The 25,620-nt window shown below is 39.2% G+C and overlaps 2 protein-coding genes across 3 annotated transcripts in view; one reads left to right on the forward strand and one right to left on the reverse strand.

The window, feature by feature from the left end:
- LOC136826054 (putative peptidyl-prolyl cis-trans isomerase dodo) overlaps positions 1-25,620 on the forward strand; it is a 145,402-nt gene that overhangs the window by 26,146 nt on the left and 93,636 nt on the right. The gene's annotated exons all lie outside the window — the stretch shown is intronic.
- Positions 1-25,620, reverse strand: part of LOC136826053 (fibrillin-3-like) — a 76,429-nt gene that overhangs the window by 9,220 nt on the left and 41,589 nt on the right. Inside the window, exons 6-16 of one of the 2 annotated variants that reach the window (XM_067082948.1) lie at positions 24,800-24,919; positions 24,309-24,437; positions 22,315-22,434; positions 17,073-17,207; positions 15,496-15,543; positions 14,804-15,003; positions 12,512-12,770; positions 12,027-12,164; positions 5,457-5,541; positions 4,267-4,295; positions 1,259-1,337 (exon numbers count right to left, since the gene is read on the reverse strand). In XM_067082948.1, coding sequence (XP_066939049.1) covers positions 1,259-1,337; positions 4,267-4,295; positions 5,457-5,541; positions 12,027-12,164; positions 12,512-12,770; positions 14,804-15,003; positions 15,496-15,543; positions 17,073-17,207; positions 22,315-22,434; positions 24,309-24,437; positions 24,800-24,919 — 1,342 coding nt within the window. Of the gene's footprint in view, positions 1-1,258; positions 1,338-4,266; positions 4,296-5,456; positions 5,542-12,026; positions 12,165-12,511; positions 12,771-14,803; positions 15,004-15,495; positions 15,544-17,072; positions 17,208-22,314; positions 22,438-24,308; positions 24,438-24,799; positions 24,920-25,620 lie in introns of both variants that reach the window. The other variant, XM_067082947.1, reaches the window with a different exon arrangement.

Consider the following 25,620-nt stretch of genomic DNA (forward strand, 5'->3'; position numbering starts at 1 on the left):
TGACGTATAAAAACTCAGTGTGGCACGACGAAATATTTTCTGTCTGCCATATTTGTGTAATCAGGATATATATATATATATATATATATATATATATATATATATATATATATATATATATATATATATATATATATATATATATATATATATATCTGATGTGAGTCAGAGATGCTGTCAGTTGGGTCACTGCTGAGTCGGGAAGTTGGGGAAAACACGCTGGTATGCAAGCAGTTAGCCTACCCAAGTGATTCCTTGGGTACAGTTGTACTCAGGTTCCATCTTCTTTTATGACTTGTGTGGCCTGGTTGGCAACGCTCTGGTCTTTCATATATATATATTATATATATATATATATATATATATATATATATATATATATATATATATATGTGTGTGTGTGTGTGTGTGTATGTATGTGTGTGAACCTTAGAGCACATCTTATATATTTTACGTGTACAGCAAACGTCATGACAGAGTAATACATGCAATGTAATCTTGCAATACATACTTTTCATATATTTTTCATAAGCTGTTTTATCTTTTACGGGTTTTTTAAGTTTCTTACTTAGTAAGGCACGTCAATTTATTTATGATAACATGAGCAAGTCTCTTATTTCTTTGTTAACTTCTTTAATGGCTCTTATCAAAAGACTACGTTAAATTGAGATAATTCCCGTGTTTTCTGTTTAACCTAAGATATTCTGCAATAAAGATTTTTTCTCATTCAAGATTGTCTATTTCAAGCATAGATATGCATTTTAAACAATTCTGAACTCCTATAATTTTTTTCTAGAAGCACTCAGTTTCGAGTTACAGACAAATTTTTACTACAAAACAGAGAAAAATTTTTTTTGTATAAACTATACCATATTACAAAAATGATTATGAATAAATGGATCTATAAATGCCTTAATAGAGTGTAAAAATTTTTGAACAATTTCGAACTCCTGTGATTTTTATCTATAAGCACTCGTTTGCGAGACACACACAAATTTTCTGACAGCCAATTTCGGTCTGGCGACCATCTTGGCCGCCATCTTGGAAAGATCTCCCCATATCAGAATCGCGTACCCAAACTAAAAATCATTCATAAACACCAAAGAAACATTTTGTGAAGAGAACTGCTGTATACAGTCACCACCTATGCGGCTCCTCCTGTACTACTTTTGAAAGGAAAAGAAAAGAACTAATTTTTCTCTGCAGTAATAATGGGTCTTATTATTACGAGAGTTGATAACTTGTGGAAAGCACTTACAAATATCCGAGTCCAATAGCGATGAGAAGCGTCGCTGCGAACAGAATCCCGAAGGCAACGGCGATGTCCTTCATAGTACCTGGAGGAGAAGAGGAAGAAGAAGAATACAGTTGAGTAGAGGCACTCTGTAGTGAATGTTCTGGTACAGTGGTTCCTAGCACTTTTCAGTGCTGGCACCCCTCGGAATGTGAAATGCTATTCCACATAAAAAAAATGAATATTTTTTCATGTCGGACTATTAGGTACCAATTACCGAGTCTATTCAATAAACCCCAATTTTCGATGAGAACGGGAATGCCCATTTTATCAGAAAAGAAAACGCGTTATCATGAGTGACAAATTTATTTTCACGCAATTTAGACGTCTACTGTATATATTACCGAAAATTCATGCAGAAACCAATCAATGTGTAGTGGCGTCGCTATGGGGGGGAGGCCAGGGGACGACCCTGGCCCCCCAGTCAGCTGATTGGCGGCACCCCCCCCACCGTCCCCCCAGTTGGAATTCCCTTTGTAGCTAAACTTCAACCCTTAGTTTAACCAGACCACTGAGCTGTCAACCCTTTGGTGGTCAAGAACAGAATTATAGACACAGGTTTGTAACGCAAATGACAGTTTGTTCATGATATTATGATCCAGCTTAATGTTATCAACTTATGTATGAAGTGACTGAAGCTACAGTTACAGTTTTGAATGAGTGTAATGGGATTTGCTACTGCTGCTTAGAGCTACTTTCCAGGGAGAGGAGATGAAGAAGAGGGAATGGGAGAGGCTGACATTTTGAAGAGGTTTTGGAGGGTCATAATTCTTTTGTGTTACTGATGATATGCACTATTTTGATATATTTGCATGACAAGGATATTATACTATAGTTAAAAATTAGAACTTGATAGTAGAAATGAGGCTCGTGTTGAGTATTCGGTTGCGAGAAAATTGACATTACAGTATTTGATACATTTGCTTATAATAAGAGTTGAAAATGAATTAAAAATTGAGCTCTGTCATTTCAAATACAGGTTTACTAATTACTAATACTATTATTTTCCTTCATTCACATGGACAATATATACGTTCGAGAACAGTATATTTTACTCATTACAGAATTGGTACAGTAGTTTTGTGTAATTTTCTTTGGGCCCCCAGAAAATGTTTTGGCCCCACCTAAGCCTCCCACTGATGGTATGCCAGCTACGTCACTGTCAGCGTGACATTTGTTGTCGTTTCTTGGCAATTATGATGTCTGAGAAGAAGGGTACTTTTAGCTGAGAGCGGTACCCTTGTCGCGCTGAGCAGAGCAGTCAGGGGATTCCAAAACTTGCTTTCACATGAAGGAGAGTCGAAAGCCCTCCCTACTTTGCAAAGATATGGTATTGCGGTCAGTGCTTTCGTGGAAATGCTTGGGAGTTCTGCTGTTTGTGTTGTCTGAAAATTTTCCAAAATCTTCACTTCGACATCAATTTTTATGGTATGATCATATTGTGCGTTAATTACTTTTTCCGTGAGTGGGTCTTCTTCAGGCACGTCGCATAAATGAAAGAGAAACGAACCCATTTTCCAGTCATCTCGGCCAAAGAGCAACGCTGAATAAACAATAGTGGTATTTCTCGGCCCCATCTTAGACCCCCCAAGAATTCAATATTATAAGGCCAGGTTGGGAACCACTGCAAGTCTCACTCTCACTCTCGGTGGTGGTGCCACCACACAAATCTCTCCGGAAGACTGCGCGAGATTCTTTGCCTCCTCTGCAATCATTAAGTGTGACATTTAAAATGTCAAACGTCTTCATGCAAGCTCGTGTGAACGGTCCGTGTACTCGCCTATGGAAATGATGTGTCTCGTCATGTTGATTTTACTGAAAAATCCTGCATTTTCTGGATAATGGGAGTGATTCAGCAATTATATGATTCCCATTTAAAGCAAAACGAAAACTGAATATGGACTGAATATGCAAAAAGGCTGGAGAGGGATAATTGTAATACTTTATATTTGGTGATTAAAATAACGAATGAACTACTGCACATTCCCATAAAGCAAAATATAATTTTTTGACGAGGCCGAGAAGAATGTTGTGAAAGGTGCTGTGTGGATTTTTTGTTCTGCAAAAAGAGCTAAGATTGGGAGCTGTCTGCTTTCATAAATACTTGAGTAATGGCAGATGGGAAGCCTTTATGTCAGGATAAGTTTTGTGATCGTAGAATGTGGGAGGGTCGTGGAGTGTTTTGGAGTGAAGAGGAAGAGGTTTCATATTTAAACAACAGAACAGATTGACATTATCAAGGCTGACTAAACGGGATAAGAAGACGAGGAAGAAGAAGAAGAAGAAGAAGACGCTGAAGCAGTAACGTAATGATGACATCATAGAAACTATGTTCTTGAATGGCCTTGAATCAAATTCAGAGACATTTAGCTGAATGCAAACCGATTTATTTATTTATTTATTCTGGTTAACTTGAATTGAGACGGACGGGGCATTTATTTTTCATATTAAATGCTTTGAGAAGAAGTACTCATTGTGTACTAATGAAGATTTGTCTAAAGGAAGTTAGTGTGCCTTTCTTAGTCATTTTCTGCTGCCTAGCAATTATTTACTTTTTTTCATGTGAACCGAAGCAGAGCTGACTGGGAAAGGTATGATTTACCGTTGACAGGCGAACTATTGTGAAAATAGAGGTGCTTAGTGTTAATTCTTGTCAGCCGGAGGGTACTCATGTTGACACTAGAAAAGGGGAGGTGAGGCGAACAAAGCCAAATATACGAGGAAGAGAAACAGACAGTTAGTTGAATGTAAAAATAAAAATTATGAAAACGCAAGGACGCAGGCTGTAGTAACTAGTGAGGAATACAAAATAGAATGGATTCACCGAAAAGAAATTGAGATAAAGACAAACTTTTAAGTAAAAGTCTGTCAAAGGAAGTACAAATTATGTTACGCTGCAAAAGACAGGGCGAAAATGCTGAATAAACCTAGTCTTCGAAGTCAGCAGTTGATTGTATTTTCCAAATACTTACTTTCCCCAGTGAGCTTCCCGGCTGGCTCTCTGAAAGAAGAAGAAGAAGAGATGAGTGTTCTCGTGAGATGTTGGCAGTACATTTTTTTAAATCTCAGAAAACATTTACATAAAATATTTCTTTGATTCAACCCTCGTACCTTTGCTGTTTAGTTCAGTGGCTCTATTTTGACCATTCAGGGCTACAGAATTGAGATTGCAAATTTAAGAAAGCCTGAACTTGGACTCATAATTTGTCAACGGTCATCATATATGGATTAAATCCTAGACGACCCTTAATAACAATTTAAGCACACACAGACTTCTCGGTACAAGTAGCTTCTCCTGACAGGAGATATTTGTAACTTATCTGATAACACACCAAGCACCGTTTTCATGACTGCTCTCGAATAAATAGAGCCAATTGTTTCTGCTTGTAAAATAAAGCTGCATTAATATTTTCAAAGTTGGCAGACAAATGAAAAAATGAGATAGGTGTTGACTCGCATGTCTCAGCGCAAGAAATCTCATGCAACTCCTCTGCGCGGGAAACCTTGCATTGCGAACTTGATCAGTTTTGAACTGTTACCATGAGCAGCATGCAGATGTTATGACCCTGTTCAGTATTGAATCCTATTTGAACTACATTACTTATTGCATATGAAGCTTGCGAGTTCTTCTGTCTGGAATTATATCGCCTATGGTTTGCAAATGTTCATCTCTTACTCTTGTTACAGTGTCTGCTTACCCGTAAACGTAGAGAATAAAGATCCATCATCTCTGATGATCGACCTGCAACACCTAGGATGCCCCAACAAGAAAGGGATTCAAAAGGAACAACGCATCTCTTTACCAATTCAGGTCAATATTTCACCATTATCAACAGCTGCATTACCGTACAATCATCATCAACTTGAAAATATTAATGAAATCGAAATCATGGCTGAACCTTGAAAAAAGCTCTCCTGGATAGCACTGAGTAAGCCTATCATCCTGAAAAACTATATGTTCCAACATGGTCTAAACATTGTTGTGTAAAGAACTGGGACACGAACTCTTGGAATTATTTTTATCTACAGATAACTTCTTGATACTGTTCAGCCGTTGACAGATACAGTTCTGGGCGTTTTGTTGTTTATTCACAAGTTATGAACAATAGTTTGATCAGATTCAGCTCTCTCTCCCCTCCCGCAAACTTCCAAGCGAGCTTACCTGCACACAAAGCTCCCGGGTGTGTTTAAACACTCCTGATCCCCTTTGCATCTCTTCTTGGTGGTGTTGTTACATTCGTCAATATCTAGAAGAAGAATGCGCAGGCTTAGTAGTCGAATACTGTAACGAAGCGCTAACATCTACAGCAGTTCCATTAACAAAATTCCTCAATTTAAAGGAAAACTTAGGCACCAAGTGCATTTTTACAAAGTCCTCTCGAGCACCTGATGTACATTTGTCAATCTCCTAAGAGGTTCTAGTCTGTTGTTCGCACTGCGTAAAAACTCTTATCATATTTTCATTAAATACTACTTACTCCTTTTAAATTAACGAATTAGACCAAGCTCATTATAATTCAGGAATTAACCTAATCATTGGCTTTTTCTGTAGCGATTTTGTATAGAAAAATCTTTCAACGACAGCAAAGGAAAAATCACCTTTTGCCTCCAGGTTTTAAACGTTTTCTTGTGCCTTAATATGTGTGAATTTAAAAATTTCACGGTGTATGTGACAAAAAATCAGTTAGCCACGTGCAATAAACCTAATCTGCATCTACCATCAGGATAGAGGCTGGTTAAAGTTGATTCAAAGTACAAAAAGAAGAAGAAGAAAAAAATGAATTCGGCAGTCAGATGTGCAGCCGAGTTGGTAGCAACTTACACCTCTCTTGATAGTTCAGTGGTCAAGGTCATTGCACATCGTTGTTTGCCAATGCAGGCGGCAGTTCGAATTCCATTGCTGGCGAAGCACTTTCAATTATAATTTCCCTGGGATGTAAGCTACGGTAGAGGTTATTCCCGAGGTTTAGGAAATTGGATATTAAACGATATATGTGGCTTAATATTTGTGAAAATAGAAAATGTCACGGTGTATGTGGCTCTATATATATATTTAATATAACTATATATATATATTATATATATATATATATATATATATATATATATATATATATATATATATATATATATATATATATATATATATATATATATATATATATATAAGCGAATCCCATGGGAAAATGACAGGCAGAAGTTCAGTACCAAGCGCTTTCACGTTTATTAACGCATCGTCTGGGCACAAATGAGACACAAATGAAAAGAAGGTTACAAAGTAAACAAAAAGAACAAGAATACCAGATGGTCAGTTGTCAAATGGTAATAAACAGAAAGATAATCCTGGATAATCCGGGATCAAGTGGTCATAAACTAAATCATAGACCTAACTTCAAGAGATACGAAAGTTTAGCCATACTAAACTTTCGTATCTCTTGTAGTGAGGTCTATGGTTTTAGTTTGTGACTACTTGATCCCGGATTATCCAGGATTATCTTTCTGCTTATTACCCTTTGACAACTGACCATCTGGTATTCTTGTTCTTTTTGTTCACTCTGTAACCTTCTTTTCATTTGTGTCTCATTTGTGCCCAGACGATGCGTTAATAAATGTGAAAGCACTTGGTAGTGAACTTCTGCTGTCTGTCATTTTCCCGTGGGATTCACGCATATACTGAAGTCACGTGCATCTACTGTGATTTTTAAATATACAGTATATATATATGTATGTATGACTGTATATAAATATATACAGTATATATGTATGACTGTATATATATATATATATATATATATATATATATATATATATATATATATATATATATATATATATATATATATATATATATATATATATATATATATACACAAACATATATATTATATATATATATATATATATATATATATATATATATATATATATATATATATATATATGTATATGTCTGAAATATTTTTGTTAAAGGCGAATTCCATCTAATAAAAGGAGCCCATAAAAATGCCAAATGGTGGAAAGTTAATGCTATATACTTCGGAAGTAACTGTCTCCCTCAACAGGCAGGTAATGAATGAAATAAGAGTTACAGAAAAGCACTATTTATGCCAAGAGTTCCAGAGGTCAGCGGTTACGTCAATCCAGTTAACTGCTTCTCCTTCATCGTCTTTATTGCTGGTTGGAGGAAGATTTTATCTATAATACCTGAGTCCCAAGCTCCTTTCGATAGGTTCATCATATTTCTCTGTTTAATCAATGCTGATTCTCCCATCTGGCTTTTGAACCGACAATTGCTGATATATATTATATGTGGCAAATTCCAGTTTATTCTGTGATTATGGTTATTTATGTGGTTAAAAACAGCTGAGCTCTGTTGGCCATACCTCACCGGACGTTTATGTTGTTTTAATCTCTGGGGGAATGTAAAACCAATGTAGAATTGGTCACAGTCAAGGAAAGGGATTTTGTATACTCCTGTGTCTTTGGGCACTGGCTTTTGTTGGACATTAATCAGGGATTTGGCTAAGGTATTTGGGTAGGTAAAAGCAAAAGGGATAGAGTTTCCAAGTGTCTGTGTCAACGTCTTAATCCTGTCCAGGTGTGGGATTTTTATTTTATTGTTGGGCATCTCTCTAGTCTTGTTTTGAGGGGGACGGCAGAAGATTATGTTTGCTTTGTGGATCACTTTCTCAATTATATGGTCAGGGTACTTTACTTATGAATTAGTTCAATTTCCTTTGACAGGAAATCCAGGGAGCAAATCCATAAGGCTCTTAAGAATAAATTGCTGGCTACGCCAGTCTAGATAGAAATGTCATGATAACTAAAATAGTGAATGTGTGAAAGTGAAAATGTTGGTTTTCTGTATATGGTAAATTTGTATTCTGTCATGTCTCTAATTATTAAAACTTCAGGAAAATGAATTTTTGTTTTCTGTTTTCCATTCAACTTTAAATTTGATGCTGACCACTAATTTATTTAATTTTTAAAGAAATTCGTTGAAATTGCCCCACCTATTATCCCAAAATGTTAAGATATCTACATACCTCATCCACAGCATGTCTTTAGGTTTTATTGCATTTGTTATTATACACGCCACCACATTCTGTCCTGTGGTAACTCCCCAAGATCTCCCCAACACTCGTCCCCTGCTTCCTGCCTCATTGTCCTCAACCACGTCTCCTTTGGCCTACCTCTACCTCTTCTACCAAGGGCAACCCACCCCGGTGTATCTCGTACTATTCCCTGTCATCTATGCACATGGCCTGTCCACTTTCACTGTGAGAACCTAATATACTCTTCAACCAGCTGCACCCCCTTACTTCTCTAAGGCAGGGTATTCAAGCTCAGGTTTACCTGTCAGTTCATCGAAACTGACGTTAAAACTTACGTGTGGATGACAGTTTGTGGGCGGAGTCAATCCACTCGCCAGAATGGATGAACTGATGGAATTACCCAAAGTTGTTCTGACCAACTGACAGGTGATCACATATGTGGATGGGTAAGCAACGACTTTATGACAGTTCGCCGCCGGATTTTGCTTGGGAAGGATGTCAGCTGCTCAGACCAGAATATGAATAAACTATGTATAACTATAGGCCTGATTCATTTCATTGTTAGACCATGCAGTTCTATTTGTAGACCGTTGTGAGTCCAAATTATATAATAAAAAAAAAATATGCCCATGTGATACAGACAATTTGGTAGTTTCCTAGGCTAGTGTCCTGCCTTTTTATGAAAGGCGTTACTAGTGAAAGTAGGCTTTATGGTCCATTTCATAAATAACTGAACCAACCCCCATTCTAATTTTCTTATTCAATAATATTGTATGAGAATAGATATCTCTCTTTAATACGCTATATTTAGGCCATACTCTTTTACGCCTTTTTACTTTCCTATTTTCAAGTGAATTGCTGCAGCAGCTAGTCTGTGCAGCTCCACTTCCTTATCAGTCAGCGGAGTTTCCATCACTGCCATGTAGTGTTGCCATGATGAAGGCTAGGCAAAAACTGAGGGTGATGACTTCGAGTTGACCGTTCAATTGACAGTTCTACTCTTTAAGTGTGGATGCTCATCCATCAAACAGTCGCAGGTGAACTGACAGGTAAACCTGATCGTGAATACATGACCTAATTCTGTTATTTGATATCCTATCCCTCCAGTTAATTCCTAATATTCTTCTGAGTGCCTTATTTTCAAATGCTAAGAATTTATTATCCAAAGTTACTGTACTGCACCATGACTCATACCCATAAATTAAAATACTCCTAACCATTACCTTATAAATTTTGATTTTTGTATGCACAGAAAAATTGCTATTATTCCAAATAATTTTAAGCATTCCCTTTCCCTGATGAGCCTTTTTTAATCTTTCCATAAATTCTTTGCTCAGAGGACATCCTTACCTAAATAAGTACCTAAATATTTAAACTTATCCACTTGCTTTACAACCAAGCTATCAATTAGACAATCCATGCATTTTCAATATTCATATTCATGATTTCAGTTTTTCCACTGTTAATAATCAAACCAACCTTTTGACCTTCACTCACTAGACAATCCAAAACACTGCATCTTTTCTGGTCCCTCGCAGATCAACACTGTATCATCAGCATATCCTATGTCAAGAAGCTTCCCATTTTCTCCCCAGAGTACAACTGCATCGGTTTCTCTTTTAACCCTTCTTATAACGCAATCTACAACCAATACCAACAACAGAGGAGACAGAGTACCACCCTGAATCACACACGACACAACTTTGAATTGATCACTCAAGCACCCATCAACCATCACTTTACATGACGTGTCCTCATGCATCTTTATAATAACCCTCATAAGCTTTTCCGGTATTCCATAAGGCCTCATAATTTTTCCCATAGTCCGTCTCGAAATACTATCAAAGGCATTTTCAGTATCGACAAAACAAAAACTTAACAGAGTTTTCATTTAAGTAGTTTGATGCATTAAATGCCTAACTGTGAAGATCTGATCAGTGCAACCCAGCCCCTTTCTAAAACTGGCCTGCTCATCCCTCAGAGTACCATCAACCACTAGCTCCAGCCTATTTACCAATACTCTACTGAAAATTTTCAAGGCTACAGGTGACAAAGTGATTCCCCTCCAACTACCACACCTACTCAAATTTCCTGCCTTTGGAACTTTAATGATCACACCATTTTCCAACCTAATGGTATCATCCCTGTCACCCATATTTCACTAAATGATATCTTCAAGACAAATACTAATCTATCCTCCTCCACTTTAAACATTTCTAGGAATAAACCATCCTCTCCTGGTGCCTTCCATGTGTTCAAGTATATTGGCTGAAACAGGACTTAAAGGGCTGTCAGTGCTGCACCCGGATTTTTGTTTATAGAATGGCTCCCCGAAGGAAAAAACGTTGTTTGATACGCATAATTCAACTAACTCTATTATTTTATCTAGGACTAGTGGGAAGATCTGAACAGGGGCCTAATTTTTCTCTCAAACACTGTATAATGTCCTCTACTGGTACTTTTGTGAATAGGGAAGCTACATCTAAGCTTAAAACCAACATTTTCACTTTCGTACATTCACTATTTTAGTTATATATGACTTTTCTATCAAGATTGGCGTTGCAAGCAATTTATTCTTAAGAGCCTTATGGATTTGCTCCCCGGATTTCCTGGAAAAGGAAATTGAACTAATCTGTAAGCAGCTGTCATCTTTAAAGTACCCTGACCATATAACTGAGTAAGTGACCCATAAAGCAAACATGATCTTCTGCCGTCCCCCTCAAAAGAAGACTAGAGAGACGCCCAACAACAAAATGAAAATCCCACACCTGGACAGGATTAAGACGTTGACACAGACATTTGGAAACTCTAACCCTTTTGCTTTTACCTATCCAAATACCTCAGCCAAATCCCTGATTAATACCCAACAAAAGCCATTCCCCAAAGACACAGGAGTATATGGAATACCTTGCCTCGACTGTGACCAACTCTACATTGGTTTTACAGGTAAATTATTCCCTCAGAGATTAATACAACATAAATGTTCAGTAAGGTATGGCCAAGAGACCTCGCTGTCTTTTTAACCACATAAATAACCATAATCACATAATAAACTGGAATTTGCCATGTATAATTTATAGCAGCAATTGTCGGTTCAAAAGCCAGATGGTAGAATCAGCATTGATTAAACAGAGAAATATGATGAACCTCTCAAAAGGAGCTTGGACTTAGGCAGTATAGATAAAATCTATCTCCAGCCAGCGATTAAGACGATGAAGGAGGAGCAGTTAACTGGATTGACGTAACCGCTGACCTCTGGAACTCTTGGCATAAATAGTGCTTTTCTGTAACTCTTATTTCATTCATTACCTGCCTGTTGAGGGAGACAGTTATCTCCGAAATATATAGCATTAACTTCCCACCTTTTGGCCTTTTTATGGATTATATATATATATATATATATATATATATATATATATATATATATATATATATATATATATGAGAGAGAGAGAGAGAAAGGGAGATCGTTTGTGTGTAATATAGGCTACCCATCAACGACAAAATGTTTCATATATTTTGAAACTACAAAATTCCGGATTATATCAAATAATGTTAATTTCATCAAGATTATCAGAGCAAATAAGTTGGGGAGAATAAAAGTTGCTGTCGACTTAAAACCAGTGAATCACAAAACCAACTTCCTAATCGCCTAAGGGCGACCATAGAAAGATTACCTTCGCAGAAGGCGAGCATCCCTCGCATCGCGACCTTGACGTAGCCGCTCTTGCAGCTGCAGAGGTGTCTGCCAGACACGTCTCTTCTCGGAATGCAGTCAAATAAAGTGCTTGGGCAAGGACTGTCTTTACAAGGATCTGAAAAGAGGCGATGTCTCATTTTTACAGCCAACTATTTATCCAGGGTAAACATTTATTTCATGATAACTGATTAAAGAAAACTGACAAGAAAAATATGACTCAAAACCAGCCGAAGAAGGGAACCTGATCAGAACAACTACTCTTAGCCGCCTAAAATCCTCCCGTTCTTCTCTAGCATTCGTGTGTCACCATCATCCCAGCTTGCATACAGAAACTTACGAGCAAAGTAACGCCTAGAATTCAGTGGACAAACGCCAGATCTACGTATTTTTAAAATTCATTCATCCATCTATCTTTGGAAAATCAGCATCTGTCTATCTGTGTCAGTTCCTTATTTGCATTACCTTTAACTTCCACTATAATTGAGTTTTCACTGACGACGATCTGTCCAGGAAGAACACAAGTGCCATCAGGTAGGTCAACATTAAGAAGGCACTGCTTTTTGATGACGTCAGTCAGTTCGTGGCTTCTGTTTGGTAGATCGGTTGTCACAGAAAACTCCACCAAGGTATCTACCGGTGTGTCGGTAGAACGAGGTTTTCTCTTCGACTGCAGCTGAACTCCAGTCACCTCCACGTTGCCTTTGCCAAAGTAGGCGCTTAACTGCGGACATACGGCAAGAGATGCGTCAAAGTCTGAATGATGTGATGGAGAGTATTTTTCGTGTAGTTGCCCTAGTACCACTTCCACGTTACAATTTCGAGAGTCACTGTAATGTTCTAGAACTTTGGTTGTTAATTTCATACAGACACTTATATTTTAGATTCTAACCATTTAGTGTGATGTTTGTGAAATTTTGGTTTGAGATGTTTCCAGGGCGATTGGCCGAGGTTTAAGTAATGTCCACCCTGTGTGGGTTTGTCTGCCAGAATTTTCGAGGCCTGAAGGCGAACGGTCACATGAAAGCAGCTTGTGGTTGCCAAAGAGAAGGCAAGATAAAAGGCTAGACAAGACGAATCAAGGCAAGTCTCAAATCCCCATTCACCACGCGCAGATAGAAGAAGAATGCATTTCGCTTCAAGAGAGGAGCCGTTCTAACCGTAATTCCTGATAACCACTTCCACAAGAAGTTTTGGCAACCATGGCTGATGCAGTCATTGGTAAAAGCTGTAGCAGTGTGAAGATAGGGAAGTTGTACTGGAAGGGATTAGCGATGCCATCCTTCGTGTATGACATGGAAGTAATGAAACTCTACAAGAAAGATATAAATGAACTGGAAAAAAAAATGGATAACCAAGTGGACAGGACATTTCTGAAGGCACCAAGGTACACAGCAAGTTGTGGATTAAGACCTGCAATAGGGGCCTCCTCCTATCACTCAACGGATATGAAGAATAAGCTAATATATTTGCAGCACACGTTTGAGAGTTGTGGAAATAGGCTCCATAAACCAACATGAAAATAAGAAAACTCCCTGAAGTCTGCAAATGAAAGAATCTCTGAAAGAATTAAACACAAAATTAAGTAAAATTGAATCAGTTAAGAGTAAGCAGTTAAAAGAAATGACAAATGACTAGGACAAAAAAAGCCTGGCTAAGACAAATGAATGACAAGACAATCTTAAAAATTTATAGAAAATTCAAGGAAAACATGGGAGAAAAAACCAGGTATGATAACACTGAAAAAAAAAAAACAATGCTGATCAGTAGGGCTAGATTAGGCACACTAGAATTAAATGATCGGAATAGGTTAAAAGGGGAAGATACAAAATGTTTGTGCTGTGAAGAAAAAACTGAAAACTTACACATTTCTTACTTGACTGCCCAGCATATAATGACATTAGGAATAGATACAGATTCGTGCAGCAGCCAGAAAATAGAGAGGAATTGGCAGCTAACATAATCTTATTTGCAGATCTATCGGAGGAAAGAAATCGAAAATAAGGAATTTATAAAAAAGGGAAAATAAACTTGAACAAACTCAAACAAAGGAGGAATAGAACGAACAAGGGAGCCGTTTCAAAAACCAGACCCATCTATTACTATTACTAATATCTGGGGTTATGGCAGATAAAATGTATTTGTATACGTATTTCATATTTTAATCATATTAGGCATAAGCAGCCCAGAAGCTTCAGGTAACGGTTCCACCAACAATTTTCTGGACTCAGCAGACTTTGCGCACTACCTTTGGATGGAGAACCGTCTTCAAAAGCCACGAATTTATGAAATCTGAAATACTAAATTTATGTGTCAAAGAAAAAACAGGCGGTCGCCAAACGGTGGGTTATATTGTTCTTACAAAAAGTTCGCAAGTGTTAATCTGACCAAGATCCGTCACCTCTGCAAGTCTCAGTGAACCTGCCTCACAGGACGAGGTTTGGGTTGCACCTGTTGCAGCTGTTTGGTCTCTCCATTGCACTACACGAGGTCTTCTAAATAATTCCTTAAGTGAATAATCAAAGATCTGATTATGGACATAGCGATAATCCGAATGTTTATAAGAGGTGCATCATGTGACGAATATAAATAGACTAAAAATAAGATAAGATGAAACATAAATGTTTAAAAACGCAAGGACAAGACGATTTACTAACTCAGTTTCTCCAAGTTCGTCGTGAAACTAGAAAGGAGACAACTCACTCACTGAGCTGAAGTCAAACACTCAATAACCAACCAAGAGAGCGGGACAGTTACCGTCCTGGTGACCTTCGAAGCAATGACGCTTTCTGGTGCCGAGGGCATCATCGCTATCAGCGTCCCGTCGTAAACACTGGAAGCGATTCCTTCAGGATTCATCAGTCCCTGGCAAAGGATCCCGCAAACGCACTCCCCTCGCCCCTCCTCCGTCGCCACACAGCGCAGCGGGTACAGGCACTTGACGAGAGTGCAAGGGTCTGCAGTAGGAAATGAGGAGGTTAATGGAAGTAAACACAGGTGCTTACATACCCACACATCTACATTATACAGTGTATTTGTATATGTAAAGTGGACATCAACATATATTTAAACGCTTCTATTTCAGGACTCTGAAATTCATGCAATCAGTCTAAGATAACATAATGATAGAGTCTACCATATAGGGTAATATAATGATAGAGTCTACCCTCTAGTTCACTGAACCAAAACTCTTTCTCGAAATTAAAATTTCAGAATATTTAGTCTCACTGCCCTGAAACGTTCTGCAAAGGCAAACTACAATGATCAATTTCTTTTATTGAGGTTTCGGAGATTATCGCTTTAGGAAATGATGGAATTAACAGCTGGGAGCAATTAATTCAACCATGACTTCGTGACTCAACTAGAAAACCCAGGATTCTGAATCGTCTTTGTTTCGTGTGAGATGTTGTTAATTAAGCCTTTTTTCATCTTCAAATCAGTTAACTCACCTACGCAGGAGGACCCGGAGAGAACAGTCCCGACTGGACACTCAACGGCTGAAATGAGACGAAATTTAAAAATTGGGAACGGCCACCGTTGCAGTCTCTTCTCCTCACCGCACCGACTGATTACCTGGCTACTCGAGATTTTGGCTTCTGGCATAATTGGCGCTCTTTACTTTGAGGACTTTCTTAAATGAGAAATAAATATTTCTTGAGATTTTCAATATAAACTCTCTCTCTCTCTCTCTCTCTCTCTCTCTCTCTCTCTCTCTCTCTCTCTCTCTCTCTCTCTCTCTGATTACCTTACGTGCATTTCATCTATTTCTAGACATCAGTACCGCCCTCATAGACCCCCATCCCGCATGTTACTTTTTTCCTTCACATATACAGTAAACTTCCCTTTCCCTTGTTTCTTGATTTTGTAATTTTCTGTTATATAGAACGTCATGAAGATGCCACTTCCACAAACACCATAAGAGCATTAGGTATTCATCATCTACTGTATTATCCTCATCACTCTCTCTCTCTCTCTCTCTCGCTCTCTCTCTCTCTCTGCCCGTTATCTGATGTGCACATCGACGGCTTTATGGGGACGCTCGAGTGTAGATCATGTGCGACGAGGGGTCCCTTGTGGCGCCACCAGCAAAACCTTGGCCTGCATCGTTGTGCTGCTCAGGACCAGGTGTCAACGACTCGGCTAACCTCCATCTCTGGGTCTTTGCGCGATCATCCCCGCCGGTATTTCCTTTCTTTGTATCTTTTATTCAAATTCCAGAAGTTTGGAAGTTAACTTGGAGTTCAGTACAAAGGAATAGAATAAACTAAAATCAGTTCAGATCCCTCGACCAGCAGATTATTGTGTTAAATCGTATTGTACTGTATGTCTGGTCTCAGCAATGGCTGCAGAGTCAGTCCAGTCTTCCGTTTCTGAGAAGAGGATGACGGCTCCGGACATTACTCACAGGGAACAATCTTTCAGATAAAGAATAAGAGTACCAGTTCAGTGTTTCTACATATCAATCAAACGACTAGATATTGGAGCTTTTGTGCAAAAAATGTAGAATCATACTCGCGCAAACACACATACTGCCTTTCTCCCTATCACTCTCTCACTCAGGTTATATATATGACGCACACACACACACACACACAGATATATATATATATATATATATATATATATATATATATATATATATATATATATATATATATATATATATATATATATATATATATATATATATATAAATGTTACAGCTTTGTATTTTGCAACGTTTGAAATAGGGGATATAATATGATGAGATTAAATGGAAAAAAGTTAGAAAATACTGTTCTTTTCATAATCAAAATATAAAGCGTCACACTTCTATGAGAGAGAGAGTTTTGCAAGTAACTATCGAGCAATTTTTAGGTCATGACCTCAACAGAAACACTTGTGCACCTGACGGCAGCAATCGGTTTAAATAAGGCCAGTGATCTTTCACGAGCAATTCTCCCTTAGCCACGAGTAAGGAAATGTCTTCCCACTCACACAGATCCCACGAAGCTTCAAGCTGTGCCCAAGGAGAAGCTCTACTCACCAAGGCATTCTGCTGCATTGGAGGCGTTGCTGAGGAAGCCTTGCCTGCACCGACAGTGCGAGCTGCCTTCTCCCTCAACGCATTCCCCGTGCGCGCCGCACCATTCCTCGGCATCGCGCGCGCATTCCGCTTCATCTGTCAAAGATTAGGCGGCACTGAAACCACTTCTTGAAAAATCTAATCTACGAGAATTTAAATTTATGAACAGGTGGTATTCTAGTGCACACAGTATATATACACACATATACTGTACATATATATAAATATGTATGTAATTTTTTTCTACATTAAGCCATTTCTTCTTAAAGGCGTTGCTCCAGATAAAAAACACACATCAGTTATTGCCACATGCATACTTTCACTACTGAATTGTGAATGAACTCCGAGTGTGGTAAACCTCCTCATTAACCACTTCATGCACTTTCACAGAAGGCTCATCAGCAGGGCATCAGACACGCTACTGATTTTGCACCAATCATCCCCATCTTGTGTGCATTCTCTCACTCCTCGGCAATCAACCCCTCTTTGCAGCACTCCGCTCACAATTAAACCCATCTTGTGCAGCACTCCGCTCACAATTAAACCCATCTTGTGCAGCACTCCGCTCACAATTAAACCCATCTTGTGCAGCACTCCGCTCACAATTAAACCCATCTTGTGCAGCACTCCGCTCACAATTAAACCCATCTTGTGCAGCACTCCGCTCACAATTAAACCCATCTTGTGCAGCACTCCGCTCACAGTTAAACCCATCTTGTGCAGCACTCCGCTCACAATTAAACCCATCTTGTGCAGCACTCCGCTCACAATTAAACCCATCTTGTGCAGCACTCCGCTCACAATTAAACCCATCTTGTGCAGCATTCCTCTCACAATTAAACCCATCTTGTGCAGCATTCCTCTCACAATTAAACCCATCTTGTGCAGCATTCCTCTCACAATTAAACCCATCTTGTGCAGCATTCCTCTCACAATTAAACCCATCTTGTGCAGCACTCCGCTCACAATTAAACCCATCTTGTGCAGCATTCCTCTCACAATTAAACCCATCTTGTGCAGCATTCCTCTCACAATTAAACCCATCTTGTGCAGCACTCCGCTCACAATTAAACCCATCTTGTGCAGCATTCCTCTCACAATTAAACCCATCTTGTGCAGCATTCCTCTCACAATTAAACCCATCTTGTGCAGCATTCCTCTCACAATTAAACCCATCTTGTGCAGCACTCCGCTCACAATTAAACTCATCTTGTGCAGCATTCCTCTCACAATTAAACCCATCTTGTGCAGCACTCTGCTCACAATTAAACCCATCTTGTGTAGCATTCCTCTCACAATTAAACCCATCTTGTGCAGCACTCCACTCACAATTAAACCCATCTTGTGCAGCACTCCTCTCACAATTAAACTGATCTTGTGCAGCACTCCTCCTCTCACAATTAAACTCATCTTGTGCAGCGCTCTTCTCGCACCATGCACCCAACCCGTTCTAAGTTTTCCCCTTTTCATTCCTTTTAACATTTTTTAATTATTTGATTTATTTAAACAGTGATTAATCCTTCTCAGAATACTGATCCCCTGACCCGTGGTGTCTCCTGTCCCTCCTCTCAGTATCTCCACGCTTCTCACCTGTCAGTCCCTCTTATGCCTCACTTGGCAGCAAAGAGTCCAGCTAAACAGCTTCAAACTTTTCTTTCATTTGCATTCAGTATTCACACCTTTCACACATTTCAGCCTTTTTCCCGCCACAGAAACTCTGGGCTCTTTTGCGCAGGCTCGAAATTCTTGCTTCACTTACTCTGTGACTCACTTCCCTAATCCATTATGTGTACTCCCAAAAATTATACGAATCTGCCTCTGCCATCCTTTTACCATCCAGATTAAGATTTCTTGCTACACCTTTACACTTTTTTGCTTTCTATTGACCACCATAACCTCACTCTTGCACACATTCAATCTCAACTCTCTCCTTTGCAAACATTTGTAAACATTGACAAATTTCTGAAGTTTCTCTTCGCCATCCCCAGTCAGCACTCACTGCATCACCTCAAACATCAGTCACTCCACAGTCCATTCCCAGCCCATTTTCCTTATTTCATTACCTTGCACCCACATTTACTGACCTTTCTTTGACTTCTCACATTATCACTCCTACGCAAACATAACACATCCCAATTTCAGATCCACGTTTACCCTAAACTAGTCACTCACCCTCCTACGTATTCTTACACATGCTTCACTTTCCTAATAAAATCTTTTAATCACTCTTGTCAAAGTATGAATGATAAAGTTAAAGTGGAGAATGCTTGGTTTCAGTTCTATTGTCCACCTCCTTTGCGTAGTTCCCCCTGTTACCATTTCTGTGTTGCAGCGTCGAGAATAGATTAAATATCTAATATCCTGTCATGTTCTGGAATCTCAGTTAAATACGCCAGTTCTTATTTTTTTTTTTTGAGAATTTGATTATTTAATAAGACGTTGGTGAAATTTTGGTATATTTTACTTGTGCTTAAAAAGAATGTCAATATTATTCTTATAAGTTTTACATATGTATATATGAGGGATTTCTAGGTCAAAGGGTTGACCAAGACTATATGTGTCTACCCTCTGAGGGTATCTGTATGAATGCGTATGCCAGAACTTTCGAGAGCTGGAGGCGATCGTGTAGGTGATTGGCAAAGCAGACTAGATCAGGAGAGCAAGGCGAGGCAAGTCTCACGTCCCCAGCCATCTCAAATAGGCGGAAAGAAGAATGTGGTGCTTTTAGTTCAATATAAACGTTTTGGTGTTTTCTTCAAGATAGAAGCCGTCCAAGGGATAGTCCTGACTACTAATAGAATTCGTACGTTTAGCCGGAAGTTAATGGTACCTCCTGGGCTACGTCGTTTCTGAATGTTGTGAATTAATTTTACCTCGCGTTTTAAGCACACCACTACAAAGCCATTTGCCACTGTTCCTAACGAATCTTACCTAACAAACATCATTGTGTGGCGACTCTCAGTAACCTATTTGCTATACCGTATGTTCTGGACGCCCCCCGTCAGTGCCCCTATCGATTCTATCATAAGCTACATGTTTGCTACATACAGATTTTCCCATCGGCTTTCAAACATCCAAAACGACTGTTTCATAACAACCGCTTGATCCATTCCCACCCTCTTCCATGTCTAAACTCACTCTGGTCTTCCCCTGGCAGTCCTTGTGTCATCTCTTCAGTTCATTTATACAACGAAATCATTAGCCTATTCCTCTCACCCCTGCCCTCGAACCCTCTCTTGATCCAGAGACGCCTTGCAGACCCAGATCAACCCACTCAGCATCACTCACGTCACTTCCACAAACTTCACAGCCGCACTTTAGCCCTTTCCACCCTTCAATCACTCAGCTTCGCTTTTCTCGTTCGGCTCACACTCAGCAGTTCTTCAGAATAGGCCCACTCGCTCAGCTGAACATAGACGACATTCACGTCAGACAGCATCTCTTCATTGAAATCGTTTGCCCTGAGGCCCGTTTGCTCATCGACTTTTCTCTGTGTGCGTTTACTTCCCTGTGTAACAACTTTTGATTCTACGCACCTCGCCGCTTTTTCAGTTACTCGTCTTTGTTCTCCCTCACTTTCATCTTGGCCACCCTCAAGGGTAATTATTTTAGGTGCAGTTGTGAAACGGAAGAGAAGATCACGTGCAGGCAAATAGAAGGATGGATGGGAAGTCGTAAAGGCGCCTATGTTCTTGTATCTATATTTTCAAGGCATAGTTTATGAGTGGCATTTTTTCTTTTCTAGTCCCCTTTAGCACCGTTTTGTTTTCCACTATCGAAAAAGATATCTTTTTTCCTGTGTTCCAGTGAGTGATATAGTATATGCTAATTCCATGCACAAGTTTAGTTTATCGATAAAGAGTTAGTGAAGTATTATTTGATTTTAGTTTTGCTTAGAACACGTTAGTAGGCTACGACTTTCGTATAGGTTTACGTAATCTGTGTATTCAAGATATTTCCAGATTGCCTGCAATGCAAGCCTGAACAAGAATTGTAGAGAATAAGAGCATACTCACACAAATATATATATATATAATATATATTATATATATATATATATATATATATATATATATATGTAGTGTATATTCGATAAGGAAGGGAAGGGAGCAGAGCAGAGCAGAGAAGGCGGACTAGACAGCAGGCACAAGGAAGCCCTGACGTCACGCAGGTCGTCGTCTAAGACAGAAGCAAAAGATCGTGGTATAATTCAAAAACCACTCACATCAACTAGTGTCACGCCACATTTTCAGGTGACGATCGGCCAAGAGAAAATCCTGTTTTGTTTTATTATCCATTTTACAGCCAAAAGGCCTCTGCCATCACAGGGCCTTCTTTTAATTCACTGTATAAAAGAGAAGCCTTTCCCTTTGAGGAAGTGAATTCCCAAATCGTTTCGTTTCTTCAACCATTGATTTTGGGGATGAGGCTGCCAGCCCTCCTCCGTCAGCCCAGCGATGGGCGACGGCATCTGGCGTTCTCTGACAACCAGTTCCAAGCAGTGGCCAACTCTTCCCGCACAGTCATTCTCGCTTAACTTTTTCTATCACAGTAAGGCTTCTTTCTTTTACTAAACGCTGGTGGGGCAGTAAAAGGTGCTATTGTTTTTGTGCTTTATAAAGCAACAACAATAACATTATTATTATTATTATTATTATTATTATTATTATTATTATTATTATTATTATTGTATACCAGGTCCACAATAATATTCAATGGTGAATTCTTGTTGATTTTGTAAAAGAAGTTACAAAAGCTTTCGAACCCTGTTCTGGGTTCATCTTCAGTCTAGACCGAAGGTGAAGTTAGACTGAAGATGAACCCAGGACAGGGTTCGAAAGCTTTTGTAACTTTTTTATACAATCAACAAGAATTCACCATTGAATATTATTGTGGACCTGATATACAGCATATGCCGTTCTCGATCTATAGGAGAAAGACCTAATTATTATTATTATTATTAATGCAGCAAATTTCTGAGACGTCACCATTACCTAGAAACTGAGGCAAAAATCAAGTGAAGTAGGCCTATTAGTTAAGGTTAAGGCCATTATTAGGAGCACGAATGGCGGAGTTTTGTCCAGAGTAATACGTTAAACAGTGTTACCATTATGTCTTATTTCCCAGCTGATCAGAAATCCGTCCCTTGCTCAAATCGCTGTTTGATAAAACTCACCAGAAGCAACTTTGCAAAAAAACTCACCCTCATAAGATCCGTTGAGGAGTTTGAACCCCGGCTTCGGATGACACTGTGGCTCGCCTCCTGACGGTCGGTAGCAAATACTTCTGGTGGGGTCGCTGCACTCGCACGATGTAGAGGAGTCTTCTGAGAGACACATTTGACAAGGGTTGAAGCAAGTGGCAGAGGCAAGACTGAATTACTTGAATGAGAACAGAAACACGCTCATCATTAAGAGTATCCGAAATGTTTAAAAGAAAACCCTGGTAGGCAGAATCGAGCATGGAACTGGTCAGCGAGCGACTGAACATTTGTATAAAAAAAAAGAGGTAAAACACAGTAATTATGTCAGGACTAGTTAATTACTACAAGTCATGGTGAATACTACGAGCCGCTGATCAAACACTTATCTCTGCGACCTTTTACCTCGCCTATCTCAACATCTCTTGGTTCTCTACAGGCAACTCGACTCATAGCAGGATTTACAACGGCTTTCCTCCTCCTCCTCCTCCTCCTCCTCCTCCTCCTCCTCCTCCTCCTCCTTCTTTCCCTTTAATATGCTCATCGCTCCTTGGCATTCCAATTTTCGCTTTCTCATCTATTGTTTATTCATCATAATCGTCTTCTGCCCAAATTGTTTCGAAGTTTGTGAAATTCCTTTTTCGTGAAATGCTTAAATCTCCCGATTTTTAAATCATCATTATTACGAATGCAGTGGAAACTCTCAACACTTCTTTTTCTTGCCTTCGCCCCAAACAGAGAAACAAGAAGATCTGCCGATATTCATTCATCTCACGTTTTTGAAGCACTTGACAAAACCGGAGAAATGACGATATATATATATATATATATATATATATATATATATATATATATATATATATATATATATATATATATATATACATACATATATACACACACAGAGCCGTTAACGCGATAGAAATCGAGACTGAAGTAACAAGTGTTGCGGTATAATGGATGTGCCTGTTTTTTTCGAAACTTAATTTCTTTGTAAAAGATTGACTGTTGCTGAGTCACGTCTCATTAATTATCTCTTGGAAATGTTCACAAGCGAGGGTGCAATGTGCCTGAACAATTTGCCTGACAGAAAACAAGGATAGAAAGATCTATCTAGCTTTCTAATTTTGTGCTGTGCTGATTTTAGCCTTAAAAGGAAGTTGGAACAGAAGACAGTCAAAAGTAGGCTAACAGGTTTCAGACAGCTGAATGCTCAAACGATACGACAGCTTCGTATTTGTTTACATGGGTGTTTAGAGCTGCGGTTTCAAGTCATTACAACAGCTCAAGTATTCTAGCCTCAGTTTATATGAGAATTTCAGGAAGAAGATATGAAAGAATGGCGTGAGGAAAATGGATTGTGCCCAAGACAGACGGAAGAATAGAATTTCATCATTATTATTATTAAGAGGAGCCCCATTCATATGGAACAAGCCCACAGGGTCCTTTTGCTTGAAATTCAAACTTTCAAAAAAATGCTGGAACCAGGGAAAACGGATTATGGAGAGAGAGAGAGAGAGAGAGAGAGAGAGAGAGAAGATCCCCAACTTGAAGAATCGAACGACCCACTCTCAGATTCCCTACCGATTTTATAAAAGCAAACGTCGATATTTTGGGCTTTGAGATATCTCGAACGACTTGTGGAGATCAAATTGATCTATTATTGATAGTTAATGTGAATAAACAGACATTTGAGTGCATTGCGATATGCAGAGGAGTCTCTCTCTCTCTCTCTCTCTCTCTCTCTCTCTCTCTCTCTCTCTCTCTCTCTCTCTCTCTCGTCATTAAGCATGAATGAAAAGATAGGTCGTGAATGTAAATGGCGTATTTTACGCAAAATATTTTAAAATCTAACGACTGTTGTCAGCTATATTTCTTTACATTGCGCGGATTTGTTATTGCAACATTTCAAAATGATAATTGGAAAAAAAAGTAAACAGAGAGAGAGAGGGGGGGGGTGATTAAAAAGAACGTGTCTGCACACGTATCTGACTCACCCAGCTGACATTTCTCAGTGTCTTCGCTGAGGACGAAGCCTTCGTGACACTTGCAGGCGAAGCCCGGCGTCTGATCCTCGCAAAGATGATCGCAGCCGTTGAGAAGAGGATTCCTGCATTCGTTTATATCTGTAATGCGTTCAGTCGGGTTAAAATCATGTCGTGGTCTGAGTGGACAATATCTGGCATATTCCCTGAGCATATACAAAATCAGAGAGACACCCACACAGACACCAGAACGTCACGCCATCAGAAATAAGCAGATGCCATACAGGGGTTATGAAACGAATTGTTCCTCCCACTTTCCTTCATAAGTTTGAGAGAGGACGACGGAAGAAACTGTCGTCGGGGATAACTGATGAACTTCGCGCGCTAGTTTCCATCGACAACAGTTATTTTCTTCACAGCTTCCTAGTTTTTATTCTTACATACTCGAGAGAACGGTTCATAGAAAAAATAATATGAAAAAGGTTTCTTTTTTGAATACTTACTGCTGCAAGTACCAGTGCTTGTCCTGAGGTAACCTTGTTTGCAGACACACGAGTAGCTGCCGATCGAGTTCAGGCATTCTTCGCCGTCGCCACACGGGTTTTCAGTACACTCGTCAAAATCTGTTAAGGGAAAAACTCTTCATCTCAGATATTTACATTGGGAAAATAAATGTGCCTGAGATCCTCTGTTAACTGCTCCTGGCAATGCGGAGAAGTAATTTTAGTTTTTTATTACATTTTTTTTTACTCAGAAACGAGTTGCTTATACTAAAGCATAGTGATGCTTCAAGTCACTGATTCTCTACTCTTTCTTTATCATTGTCCGCCTTACTCTTGCAAAAAATGTCTGGCAGGCATTAAGACATGGAACAACGGAGAGGGAGATAGCTTACGACTAGTCACAAAAAAGATCAAACAAAAATACCAGAGGCAACATGAGAGTAGGCTCAGCTGATTCACTGAACTGAGCAGATCATGGTCTAGAGCAGATTGTCTGCTCGAGGAGCTGTTGATGACAATACTGGCCTCCTGTCGTCCCCTGTTTTCCGGCCGTTTCTTGCCTTTGATTTCATTGCCACTAAAGCAGAGACATCAGCAGCTGCACAAAGACGAGCGGTAACAAGCATTTTGAAGGGACGGTTAGTAACTCATAGGTGGGATGAGCACGTGCTTCTTGCGCAAATCTTCGCCAACTTTATTCTATCCTTTACTGATGACTTGAACCGCTTCATCTTTGCTAGTTCGTCATCTTTCATCTTTCTGCAAGCGCCATGGCTTCTAGGTAGGAACGAGTGAAGTGAGGACCCCAGAAGCTCAGATGG

Source organism: Macrobrachium rosenbergii, chromosome 40 (genome assembly GCF_040412425.1).
Source record: "Macrobrachium rosenbergii isolate ZJJX-2024 chromosome 40, ASM4041242v1, whole genome shotgun sequence".
NCBI lineage: Eukaryota > Metazoa > Arthropoda > Malacostraca > Decapoda > Palaemonidae > Macrobrachium > Macrobrachium rosenbergii.